Source organism: Cyclopterus lumpus, chromosome 10 (genome assembly GCF_009769545.1).
Source record: "Cyclopterus lumpus isolate fCycLum1 chromosome 10, fCycLum1.pri, whole genome shotgun sequence".
NCBI lineage: Eukaryota > Metazoa > Chordata > Actinopteri > Perciformes > Cyclopteridae > Cyclopterus > Cyclopterus lumpus.
In genome coordinates, this window is record NC_046975.1 from 8313599 (window position 1) to 8326893 (window position 13295).

The 13295-nt window shown below is 46.5% G+C and overlaps 3 protein-coding genes across 3 annotated transcripts; all 3 read left to right on the forward strand.

Annotated features, from left to right (window-relative positions):
* Positions 1 to 3112: 3112 nt before the first annotated feature.
* Positions 3113 to 4724, forward strand: tmsb2 (thymosin beta 2). The gene is made up of 3 exons (XM_034543380.1): positions 3113 to 3219; positions 4308 to 4412; positions 4654 to 4724. The coding sequence occupies exons 2-3, from the start codon at positions 4313 to 4315 to the stop codon at positions 4689 to 4691; spliced, it is 138 nt and encodes a 45-aa protein (XP_034399271.1). The 5' UTR covers positions 3113 to 3219; positions 4308 to 4312; the 3' UTR covers positions 4692 to 4724.
* A 3524-nt stretch (positions 4725 to 8248) lies between these two features.
* LOC117737917 (protein Wnt-8a-like) lies at positions 8249 to 10212 on the forward strand. The gene is made up of 6 exons (XM_034544162.1): positions 8249 to 8319; positions 8422 to 8455; positions 8573 to 8711; positions 9075 to 9200; positions 9315 to 9457; positions 9646 to 10212. The coding sequence occupies exons 1-6, from the start codon at positions 8249 to 8251 to the stop codon at positions 10210 to 10212; spliced, it is 1080 nt and encodes a 359-aa protein (XP_034400053.1).
* Positions 10213 to 10779: 567 nt separating this feature from the next.
* On the forward strand, positions 10780 to 12558 carry LOC117737421 (protein Wnt-8a-like). Its single transcript, XM_034543378.1, has 6 exons — positions 10780 to 10841; positions 10939 to 10972; positions 11051 to 11180; positions 11505 to 11630; positions 11771 to 11913; positions 12001 to 12558. The coding sequence occupies exons 1-6, from the start codon at positions 10780 to 10782 to the stop codon at positions 12556 to 12558; spliced, it is 1053 nt and encodes a 350-aa protein (XP_034399269.1).
* The last annotated feature ends 737 nt before the right edge of the window (positions 12559 to 13295 follow it).

The following is a 13295-nucleotide window of genomic DNA, read 5'->3' on the forward strand; positions in this document are numbered from 1 at the left end:
ACGGAACGCGAGGCACCAATCAGACCCTGCATCATTAGTCGAGGGGATCGGGAGCTCTTATCTGGTGCAGGACTGCTCGGACCCGTTCCTCCACATCCCACCACTCTCCTGAAAACACACTCCAGTCTGCTACAGTTTTGTTCATTCCTCTCCGGCGGCTTTGAACTTGTGTGAATGTGGTTCGTAATAACGTCATTCATCGCCGTGAACTTGGATGATGTAAAACAACTTCACCTGTGTGAAAGTGTCCGTTCCTGTTAACATTTAATGAGTCTGAGAACACGGCCACGCATCTTGACCAGAGGGCACAGCTGCGGCTGGCCAACACGCGGACCAGCTCGGGCACGAGGAGTGGAACGAGTGTGAGGAGTGTGATGGGGACGGAGATGAGAGGGAATTGTTAACTGTAATAAAAAAAACTAGTCTACAGACATGCTCGCAAAGCTCAAAATGCTACGATGCTGAAACGTTGGCATCATGATGAGATGTATTTGCTGTCACACTTTAGTGTGTCTTTACTGACCTGTTTAACGCAAAACAAATCCACACACAAAAGAAAAAAGAAAATGTTCAAAGCAACCAACCACAGAGCTGCAGTACACGGTGCACACCACGCTTTCATCTGCCATATTCATGCACGTTAATGTTGCTTCACTGCTGAATTGAAAAGATTTCCACTCACTTGAATCATCTCCTGTTCTCTCTCGGTGTCACGCTAAGCCACTGTGAACTATCTGGCTTGAAACTCTTCTCGCTATTAACACACACGTGTGGAAGAAACTGTGCTTGGAAAAGTGTGAAGACTTTTTTTTTTTTTTTTTATCACATTAGTGACATTAGGACTCAAGCTGCTCCAAGCTGTTGCTTCGTGCTGAGGGATGAGCGCACCCTGGTGGGCGCTCATGGGCGGTTCCGCTCTGTGCAGCTCGGTGCCTGAACACTTTGTTGATAGTCCTGTGCTGCCACCCTGTGTTTGCACCGCATGTGAGCATGACTGTTCGGTGTGCCACTAACAAAGTCTCCCTATATATATATATATATATTGCTAAATAAAGTAGAGTAAGATAGAGAAATATTCCAGTTAAAACATTTATCTATCTTCAGAAACATCTTCAAAGGCTGACACGATACATAACCTCAAAGTGTGCTCATCACTGACACTGTGCTCCTTCTCGACATTGACAAACAGCGCGGAGACAGACTTGATAGGTCCAGTAAAGGTCCGCTGGTCTATTACTGTCCACCAGCAACCAGTGGTCTGTCTGACTGTTCCGATAGGTCATTTGGCGGCTATATTTGACATTTGTTGTTCTAATATGATAACATTTCAAACAGAAAGGTTAATAGGAGGACTCAGGCAAATTAAAATAAGGTCAAAGATCTTCAACTCCACACACACACACACACACACACACAGCATCCCAAAGAAACAAACAGCTCAATAGAAAGGCGTTTGAAAGGCCGAATCAGTGTGCGGTGGTTTGAAGAGCACCAATAGAGCTCCATGAGGCGAGTGTGTGTGTGTGTGTGTGTGTGTGTGTGTGCGTGTGTGTGTGTGTGTGTGCTGCATTCAGCGAACTTCCTGTCGCGTGGCAGTGTGGCGAGGCCCCCATGTTGTCGTCAGTAATGGTGTTTGAATGCGTGAAGTCCACGTGCGCGTGATAAATGAAGCGGTTCCACGTTTCAGCCAGCAGGTGGCGCTGCAGCCAGCTTACAGAGCACTGGGAGGCATGTGCAGGCCACCACCTCATTGGGATCCAGTAATATGATGTCACACATTAACACCCCGCTCGCCTGGCACATTGTATCATTTCAAAAGGCTGAGGTCATGTTGACTCATCGTCACCGGGCTATTTATTCTGAGATGAGCGGTCTGCTCTGAGATGGACGGCCTCCCCCGGCTGCATCGGCAGGCCTTAACTGTACCTCTGGCAAGACTGGAGAGTCGAGACTCGGCAGGTTTCACCACGAGCTCTGAGACGTCACGGTCTTTATTTGAGCCCGGTGTGGTCAGCGGCAGAATGAACGATGTGACAATGTTGAAACCGTCCATGTAAATACCAACAATAACCAGCTCAAACGCATCGTACAATAACTGCTAATGTGGTCGTGAGAATAAGGTGAACGACAGTGTATATTAAAGGTATGATTATGTGTAGGGCTATCACTGGGAAAAGGTTACTTTCAAAATTACCATTTTCCACTGACACGGATTAATTCTCTGTTGATCGACTATTCAGGTATCGATTGACTGTTCTAAATGTGTTGGATCAGTGGTTCAGTCACAATCGATATTCTATATATTCTCACTTCATTTTTTTTGTTTTGTGTTGTTTTGTATGTATTTTCATGTTGAGCTTTGTGTATTTCTATGAAGGCCCGACTAAGGATGGCCATTGAAAACTAGCTTGGGCTATAAATGCTGTGGTATGTAGCACTGGCCTATGCCATGTATGTGACCTTATGAATATAAACATTACATGTGTATAGGGTTTTTCTACAGTGCAAGGAGTGGAATGAAATGTCACATATCAGTTCCCATGGACCAGTGCTATTAGCCAGATGGGTGTCATGGCAATATTAAGGTATCCCTCTTTGTGTTTTCTATAAAGGCCCTTCTAAGGATGACCATTGCAAATTAGCTCGGGCTATAAATGTTGTGGTTTGTGGCACTGGTCCATGCCATATACGCGTCCCTATAAAAATAAACACGACATGAAAGATATGTAATGTGCAAACGCGCGCGTGTGCGTGCATGCGTCTGTGTGTGTAAATTACCATTTACTATTCATAGCGACCATTATGATTGCCTTTCGAGGTAGACAAAATAATTTTCCGTCGCTGACCTACTCAGCAGAAATGCTGTGTAATCGATCTATAATATTAATCAGATTTATGAGAATCCATCTCGGATGAACATTAACAGCTGCTTCCCTTCAGTGGTTGGTTTCCTCTCGTCTTTTCCCTCGAGAACATTAATATTGATTTTGTGGAGGAAGGCTGACCAAGCTCTCTCTCTCTCTCTCTCTCTCTCTCTCTCTCTCTCTCTCTCTCCCCCTCCCTCCCTCTTATACCCACACCCTAGATGCAGGCAGGCGTGCACACACCGGCAGATTCACTCAGCTTCCGCATCGCTCTCCCTTCTCCATATCTGTGTCTCTATCCCTCCCTGCGCTCTCTCCGCCGGTGGATTTTAGCCCACTGCTGTGTTGAACACCGGTAAGAACGAATCCTCTCGCCTACGGTGTGTTTTGTCGATGTCTCTGTGTCTGTGTGTCTCTTTCGGGCTCTCTTATGCTGGAGCCAAACAAAGGATTGGGGTGTGGCTGGATAAGCGGAGGCTGACTGCTGATGGCAAGCTGAGAAATGAGGTGAAAGAGGGATGTCGAGAGTGATGATAAGGGAACAATATAGCAAATGTTTGAAGAAAAAAAAAGAAGGTTTACTGACTGAATTGAAAAAGGTGAGTTTACGACTGCTGCTGTTGATGTCGAGACTCGGCAGGGCCGGGTACAGACACCATTTGACAGCTGGAGGGTAATGGAGAAAAGACTCGGTGTGCCTCCTTTCAAGAAAGTGAAATATTTCACATTCTGGCCACGTGCCACCCGGCATATCTCTTTCTATGTCGAAGCCATTCTATTAGCCCCCTCCCCCCTTCAAATGCAGATGAGTGAGAATGATTTTACAGTGGCTTGCTTTGTAAAAAAGGTCTGCCTGCCGGCTAGTGGGCTGGTCACATTTCCACAGCAGGCTCTGACAGAGCAGTGGTCCAAACAGGCGTGACTGGGCCAGACTGCGCGAGACAGATTAGTCAGACCTGCGGATATGGTCGGGAATATGACTGCAGTGGACGCACTGCCTAGATCCACGAGGAGGCTGCAGGGGTGGATGCAGAGGCAGGGAGAGAGAGAGAGGGGGAGAGAGAGAGAGAGAGGATGCGTAGGAAGAGAACAAAGAGAGGGAAAAGGCAAAGACAAAGGGAGGAACACAGGGTGATGTAACAAATAGGCACACGTTAACGACATGGGTATTTTGGAGAGGAGAGATATCAAGACTCGCAGGCGTCCATGTTGACATGACTGAGCCGCACATGTCGTAGCCACTCCCTTTATGTGCAGTCTGTTACAAGGACTATCTGCAAGACAAAGCCGTCAGGATTTCGGACTGGCGAAGACATTAGGCCCTGCGCTATATAATATACCGATTGCAATAGATGATTATGTAATGCTGCATTATCAGGGTGATTGATGGCCGACGGGAAAGGTCAAACGTGTGCGCTCAGGTGTTCTTCTCATCTTTCACAGCCAAAATGTCCGACAAGCCCGACATGACTGAGATCGCCAGTTTCGACAAGGCAAAGCTGAAGAAGACGGAGACGAAAGAAAAGAACCCTCTGCCCACCAAAGAGAGTGAGTGCCCCCCTCCCCCACACCTGTGCGTCTGTGTTTCTGCAACAATGTTCCTGTCGGTATGCTCATCACCTCTGCCGTCAAAAGGCCGCAGTCAGCTGGCGGAGAGGGGCAGCAAAACAAAAAGCTAAAATGCTGCGACATCAGCACGTCACTGATGCACAAGCAGCATCCGCTCACGTATAATACGCACTGCACCCGAGCCCGCTGACCTAAACTGTCTTCCTCTTCTCTTCCTCAGCCATCGAGCAAGAGAGGAAAGGCGATGCCACACCTTGACTTCTGAGCACGTGAAGAGAAGACGCTGAGATGCCACAGCAAAAAAGCACTTTCTTTTGATCATCACAGTATTTCAATCTCTTACTTTGTCTTCGGACAAGGGTGCTCTTGAGCTCCCTGGGGTGCCATATTGCGTCCTCACATGGGGGGCTCTCTTACCACTTGGGTGGAGAAAAAAAAAACGTTAGCCTGGGTGCCTGTCTTGCACTGTTAGCCTACAGCTAACATGTCTCCAATATTGCCAAACTGGGGAGTGGTGTAGCGATGTGGCACAGAGAGAGAGACAGGCATCCAGGCTATATGGGGGTGGGGGTGGGGGGGGGGTGGGGGGGGGGGGGGCTACAGTCGTGGGAGCACTCGGAGTCTAATCATGTGGGATGTTTTCTTAATACACTTTTTACTTTTCTTTATGAAATAAATATGAAGACATGGAACCAGTCAGCCCTGTGCATATTGCTGTCTCTTTTGTGTCCATGTGCAGACTCTTACAGACACTCATGAGGCGTGGACTCATCATGCACGCCATGGAAGGGATACACAATACAAAAGGAGGGGTTTTTTTCTAGACTGCTTTCAATTGGCCTGCCCAGTATAAAAGTATTGCAGAGTATGATTATGTAATTCACGCCTCGCAAGTGGATATTTATGGCCATGGTTGAATGCACAAACAGGGGCCATGTTCATGTGTGTTTTACAGGAAACATTCAAGAACACACTTTTTCATAACTTAATTATAATGGCAACGCACTCTAATATCAAACACATAATCATAGGCATATAGAGAAGACTGAAGCGACACATTAAACATATAAAGCCAACTCCTGATTATGAGAACTTGTTTCACCATCTCCTTTGAATTGGCTCAACATGGCAGCTGATGTTTGGGACTTTTTGCTTGGCATTAGAATTTAAAGGCAATTCTGATAATCGGTTAATTGTTGTCATTTTCAAGCAAAAAATAAAAAAGAGTCAGGGGTTATAATGATTCCAGCATCTCAAAAGTGAGTATTTTCTAATTGTCTTATTCTTTTATGATAGTTCATTTAAAAACATTTAGGTTTTAGAATTGTCATTGAGAAAAGAAAGCGATGTGAAGACCTCCCTCTGGGCTCTGGGGGATTTATGGGTATTTATTTGTTCTCCACTATTTTCTGGCATGTTATCAAACCGAACGAGCCCCGCTGGATTTCATTCAGTGACTAACAACAGCAACATCACAGTCGCTTAGCAGGACCTAGCTGGCTTGCAGCCGAGGAACGTGATTGGCTGAAAGGCGAGGTGGGTGGGCGGAGATTGGTGGCCACATATTGTGAGTGACAGAATGTTTAAACAATAGCTACAATGTAACAATAGCGCCATAATAAACATCTCGGATACAAATTAAAAAAATACGTATGACATACAACTAAGAATAACGTCATTACATTTCAAAACAAGCATTTTTGACAAGTGGTTGAATTATTGAACTATGTTTTACTGAACTCCCCTGCACTAATGATGGGATGCTTCTTTATGTCGCCTATCGTGAATTTATTTTTTTATAAATACATTTTTACCCAATGGTCCTTTTACAGCCCAACATCCGATGTCGCTGGCTGGCGTCAGCAGTCCTACCACCCATCCTCGGCCTGTCAAGCCCGTCACCTCCCGAGCCTTTATTGCTCCATTTCTCTCACCTCTCATGGCCATAAATCACTCGTCAGCGCTCCCCGGGCGGCCTGATGTGTCGGGGATGTCTGTTAGAACAATTTAATTAGGGCGCATTTTGACTCCATGTTATTTTAAGCGCCGTGTCCGCGGAGGGCCCGACACCCATGCACGGCTCCTCTCCCGTGAGTGGCTGAGCCGCAATACACATAACTTACATAGAAAAACACAATCCATAGGAGCTCTCGAGTTGTTGTTATTATTATGATTCACTTTACGTTTGGTTTGTTATTACTAATTGGTGGAAATAATGACTTTAACATATGATACATACGCTATTCATCAAATGGACCTCTTGACAAGCGATCCACTTTTCTGATTTGCCACGTAATAACAACAACAATGGAATTGACTTAATTTCTTTAAATGACGTCACGCTTGTGATTTGTCTCTAGTTTCGGTGTTTATGGGACGACTATCGCCCTCACGCTGGAACACGCCCAGCTGCATGGCCCACTATTGTTCGCAGGTTATTAACCCATTAAATTCGTTAAAGGTTGGGGGACAAATTATGAAGCACGGCAGATTGATTTTGAATCGCTCTGTGTTATTTTCAAGGTGTCGAGGGGCTCGAGGTTTCAGTCGTGATATCTAATTAGTGGGGATTATCCTCACCTACACCTCTGCACCATTGTGTGGAGGACCTCGCCCAGCCGCCCGGCTATTGTCCAGCGCGCAGAGCAAAGTGTTGTTTTAAGGGATTCTGAGTGGCTTAACGTGGATTTGACACGTGTAAGCGATTTGATTGAAACAAAAAACTGTAATGTTAATCACTAACTCCCACATCAAATCACAGTCTGAGTATATGGCAGAAACTGGCATGATGATGACTGTTGATGGTCGCAGTGATTATGGAGGCTAAATCAAGGATAATTAGAATTAATCCCAGATCTCTGCACTGAATGATCAACATGAATCTGTTTTTTAAAATTTGTATTTAAATATATAAATAAAAACCACCTAGGAAACTAAATAATAGAATAACATGATAATAATAATTATTTGTTTACACTCTTGTAAATTCCAGACTGTTTTCACACCAAGTGGTTTCCCAGGGAAACATCTATTATCCTATTATCAAGACGATGCCAATGTCGCCGATGTGTGAGGCAGTATTTACATGACTATATACCATCAGCTCCTGAAAGACTTTATGGCTTTGTCTTTTCCCCCTGGGGCACTGGTGCCATTTCCCAAACGTTTCCAACTACACATTAAGCCTCAAAGCTGCCCTCAGTTCTGCATTTCTGACTGAGGTGCAATAACCAGGAACCATATTTAATGTCTTATTGTCTGCGCTGTGGCCTCGGTGCAGCAGCCAGCCCCTCTTCAAACCCCTTAACAATAAATCGGTGCAATAGACCATACAACAATATGATGTCTTATAGGATTCAATCGTGGCTTTACTTAGCATACATATGCCTGTTTGTCATGATAGACCTGAAACGTAAACATTAATATGGGGCGTCCTATTTGCAATGCTCATACAGGATGATAATATACACTGCATATGCATCCATCGGTGGGGAAAGCGTCTCCGGATTCGAGCCTGGGAACGGCAGGTGAATGAATGAGGGGCTGGAGAAGTGTCTGCGTCACTTCTTTGAAGTGCACCGACGGCTCCCATTTGTCTGTGGGACGCGGCGATCAATGTCGTCGTCGAGGCATTTTCACAGTGAAACGTTACCTGCAGGACAAATCTGTCAATCAATGGGGGCAGGAACATATAAATATCATCAGCGAGGAGTCTGGCTCCAACTTTAGTTGCCCTCCTCACTCGCTCTGGGCACTCACCTCTGGGCTCACACACACATACACATACACAGTCCTCCGCTTGGAATACAGCTATTATGGGACCTTTGCATCTCCTTCCAACCGTGGTGCTGTCCATGTGCTGTCATGCTCCGTTTGCATTAGCTTGGTATGTCGCTAACTTTTGGATGAATGCATGTAAATGCCACAGTGTGATGTGTGTTTGTCAGTGACCTTGGATTAACGTGGCTGTCCGGTTTTCTTCCTATAGGACGGTGAATAATTTCCTCATGACGGGACCGAAGGTAAATACATATTTTGCTCGATTTATGTGGGCATGTAGCGAGGCGTATACGATCTAAACATATTGTCGAAATGTAGTAGTGACTAACGTTTCTCTCTTTGTGGTTTCCTCTCCTAAGGCTTTTCTTACATATGCCGGTAGTGTGCAAGTGGGCGCGCAGAGTGGAATGCATGAGTGTAAACACCAGTTCGCGTTAGAGAAGTGGAACTGTCCGGAAAACACGCTCCAACTGTCCACACACAACGGCCTTCGAAGTGGTAAGATATTAATATCCATACGTCTGTATCATATGCTGAGAGGCAGCAGTAGGGTGGAGAGCTCGCGAGTTCAAATCCAGCAACTGTCAGCTTTGCTGAAGCGCTTTTAATTAGTTAATTGCTCCACCGCGGAGAGGGGGGTGCTATAACCGAGTGTGACCTCAACCGAGGCTGGAACCACATTAATAAAACACCAAACATACCCAAAATTATTCTCCTATTCAAGTCCTGCACTGCCTTTTACGCACGGTTTACGCGCCTGTTACGCACAGTCTTTGAGTGCATGCCTTTGCGCATTTATGGACCCAAATTGGAATCGCAAACTTAATCGTTGTGATTCGGTTTCTTTTTCGCTGATTGCAGCCACGAGGGAGACGTCTTTTGTCCACGCCATCAGCGCGGCAGGAGTGATGTACACGCTCACCAAGAACTGCAGTATGGGAGACTTTGACAACTGCGGCTGTGATGACTCCAGAATTAGACAGACAGGTACATTTCTAGGATTTGCACATCTAATAGACATGTCTGTTTAATAGACATGTCCGGTCTATTAAAACATGTCTTTTTGTTCTGAGAACTGAATGTGCCTTTTTGAATCCCCAGGTGGCAGGGGCTGGATTTGGGGAGGCTGCAGTGATAACGTTGCTTTCGGAGAGAAGATCTCCAAACAGTTTGTGGACGCGTTGGAAGGTGGGCACGACTCCCGGGCAGCAGTCAATCTACATAACAACGAGGCAGGCAGACTGGTGAGATGAGAATGGAATATTGTTCGGAACTGGAGTTTGTTATTGCTTTTTATGGGCTATGTAAACATGTATGCAGAGTAAAAGTGATGTATTTTCTCGGTGGAATTCAAGCACGAGTTCAAATCCAAGAAGGAGAAAGTCGTGTCGGTTTGATCATTTATGTTCTAACACTGTCGCTCTCTTGACAGGCTATCAAAGCTACCATGAGGAAAGCATGCAAGTGCCACGGGGTGTCTGGGAGCTGCAGCATCCAAACCTGCTGGATGCAGCTGGCCGACTTCAGAGAGGTGGGCAACTACCTGAAGGTGAAGCACGAGCACGCGAAGAAGCTGGAGATGGACAAGAAGCCGGCGCGGGCTGGGAACAGCGCGGACAACCGAGGGGCCATCGCGCACGCTTTTCGGAGCATCGCTCGCACGGCGCTCATTTACCTGGAGGACTCCCCGGACTACTGCGTCAAGAACCGGAGCCGGGGGTTCCCAGGCACCGAGGGGCGGGAGTGTCTTAAGGGGAACAAGAGCGTGTCCCAGTGGGAGAGAAAGAGCTGCCGCCGGCTGTGCTACGAATGCGGCCTGAGAGTGGTGGAGAAGCGCATTGAGGTCGTCAGCAGCTGCAACTGCAAGTTCCACTGGTGCTGCACGGTGAGGTGCGACAAGTGCACGCACGTTGTGACCAAATATTACTGTGCGCGTAAAGAAGGCGGAAGGAAACCAAACAATAAAACGAAGCGCCGGCACCGTGCGCGCGGGCCCTGATTGCCATGTGTAGACTATCTCCCATCACTTTTCAATCCTGCCAGCAGCATCATTATGTATTATAAGAATGCTGTTTTCATCTCGCCGCCTGAAGCCTTTTAATGCACTTGATCTTATTGATTTGATCCTGTAAATAACACGATGTTTTTTTTTATTGAGGGGCCACACTCTTCACGCATGCTCACTCGTGTTGGCGTTTTGTAGCGTCTGTCTTCTGTGAAGTCGAAAAACTAATATTGTATATGTATTTTTATTAATTGAAAATGTTACCAAATAAATATTTTTTCTACAATACGCATGACTCCAACTGATTTGTCCGGGGCAGAGTTTGTATATTGGGGTCCTGGTGTCATACAGACCTGGGGAAGAAGATAAACTGTTGCCTAATGCCACCCTTTGATGTACGACAATAGGCGTTTCCTGAACTCGTCAACCAATCAGCTGTCTCGGATCCTCGGGGACAAAGAACAAGAGGTCCATTTGTTCTTCATTCAAATAAAAGAGAAAGTTGCAGCACGCGGGGCCAAATAGAGCTCGACTTTGAGGGGCGCCTGTGTATAGGTGAAAATGGTGCATGCTTTTTTTTGGCTCCTGCCTCTTTTATACAAAACGTGTCCGGGACATGCTTGGTAAGAGACTGTTTGCCGGTATCTTCTCTATATGTATGTGTTTGTGTGAGTCCACCTTAAGATTGGTCTCATTCTTTACCCTCCATCTTCCCCTCAGGGTGGCAAGTAACTTTCTTATGACTGGACCCAAGGTAATTACCCTGACAAGTTTAGGATAACGTTTTCAAAATGTGAGTCGGGCCAACACAATGTCATTGCCTCTCCTGCAGGCCCACCTCACCTATGCAAGGAGCGTGCAGGGGGGCGCACAGAGTGGGATCGACGAGTGCAAACACCAGTTTGCGTGGGATAGATGGAACTGTCCCGACTCTGCCACTCAGCTCAAAGGACTAAAACGCGGTAGGTTGCGATTGTAAATATAATTCCTTTATCCTTTATTGCGTGACGAACGCAGGTCCTAAAATGCAGGAGAAAAATGGCATGCGTAATATGCGTAAAATGTGTCACGGATATACAATAACACAGGGCGTCATACACATAGTACATGCGAAACAGTATTAACATGCGGGGGCCTATTATATATTAATGTTAAAATACATGTTGCTTATACAGAGGAACATTTGATTCGTTTGTAACAACATGAAGGCACACTTGCTGTATGTTTTAGAGTTTTATATTCGCTTCCATAAAACGCGATGGCCTCTTTTTCTCTCTCATAAACAGCCACCAGAGAGACTTCTTTCGTCCACGCCATCAGTGCAGCGGGGGTCATGTACACTCTGACCAGGAACTGCAGTCTGGGAGACCTCGACAACTGCGGCTGCGATGTCTCCAAGAACGGGAAAATCGGTGAGCTTCTAAGTAAAAACACACTACCCAGATTGTAATCGTATATCCACATGCATGCTGTGCACATACAATGTGTATTATTTTAAACTCTAGCGGGCTCGACTTTGGTGGCCTGATTTCAAGTTGTATGTTGTGTGCAGGAGGTCGTGGCTGGCTGTGGGGTGGCTGTAGCGACAACGTGGATTTCGGGGAGAGGATTTCCAAACAGTACGTGGACGCGCAGGAGACAGGGCAGGACTCCAGGGCTGCTGTCAACCTGCACAACAACGCGGCCGGGCGGCTGGTAAGTTCAGTTCACGCCACACGCATTTATCTGCACGTTAAACCTTTAAGCGGTTACCTGTGGTTAACTTTCCCAGGTTTCCAACAGGCTGTGAAGGCAACGATGAAGCGCATCTGCAGATGTCACGGCATGTCTGAGAGCTGCAGTGTCCAAACCTGCTGGACGCAGCTGTCCGACTTCAGAGAAATCGGCAATTACTTGAAAAGTAAGCACGGCCAAGCCCAGAAACTGGACGTCGACAAAAAGCGCATGCGTGCCGGCAACAGCGCGGACAACCGGGGCGCCGTCGTGGACGCGTTTGGAGGCGTCGCGCAGACGGAGCTCATATACCTGGAGGACTCCCCGGACTACTGCAGGAGGAACACCAGCATGGGGCTGTACGGCACCGAGGGCCGGGAGTGTGTGCAGCACGGAGAGGGTCTGGCCCCGTGGGAGAGGCGCAGCTGCCGCCGGTTGTGTCACGAATGCGGCCTGAGGGTGGAGGAGAGGCGCACGGATGTGGTGAGCAGCTGCAACTGCAAATTCCACTGGTGCTGCACGGTGAACTGCGACGACTGCTCTCAGGTCATAGTCAAACACGTGTGCGCCAGGAGGGAAGGGGCGGATGGGACCGGCTTCAGACGGAGATACCGAGGACCCAAGTGAACCAATATATATGTATATGTGTTTATGGATCTATTACCTGCCTACATCACAGTAAAGTATGTTAAGTAATGGCCCATGTTAAGATGTTAAATGTCGCTTTGCACTTTTCACGTCTCATTGTATAAATACTTGAGTGTCTATTTATGAAGAATGTGTTTTGTTTAATTAAAATAAAAGTTATAAATGAAGCCTTCTCCCTTCAGTCAGTTCTTCTTCACCTTGTAAATCCCAGGGTCAATGGATTTTATGACAGGGCACACAAGGTGCTATTAGAATAAGAATGGAGTGAATACACTTAACAGAGGATTACATGGATAACATGGTGCAGTTCGCACCTAACCAAGGTGTTGATCCAGCATTGATCCTCTATCACTTTGATGTCAACGTGTATTGATGCCATTCAAAGGGCAGCAAGGCTTTTGAAAGACACAAAAAAGAGAAGCATTTCCACCGCTAGAAGTTACTATTTGGCCTGATAATCCGTGACACCGCGACCTATACCAGTCTTTGTCACATACCACAGGCAATGCAAATGTATCACAATACATCAAAGCTGCGAGGGCTAACGGATTGGAACCAAACTCCACTGCTTCTCAGCAAAGTGGGTCACATTGAAAACCAGACATCACATTGTGAGTGAGGCATGCAGTTATAAATGAGCGCGACTCAGAGTCCACCTTGAAAGCAAGTTAATTTCTAATCTTATAATTTGCAAGTAATTAGGCCCGAGAGGAGTC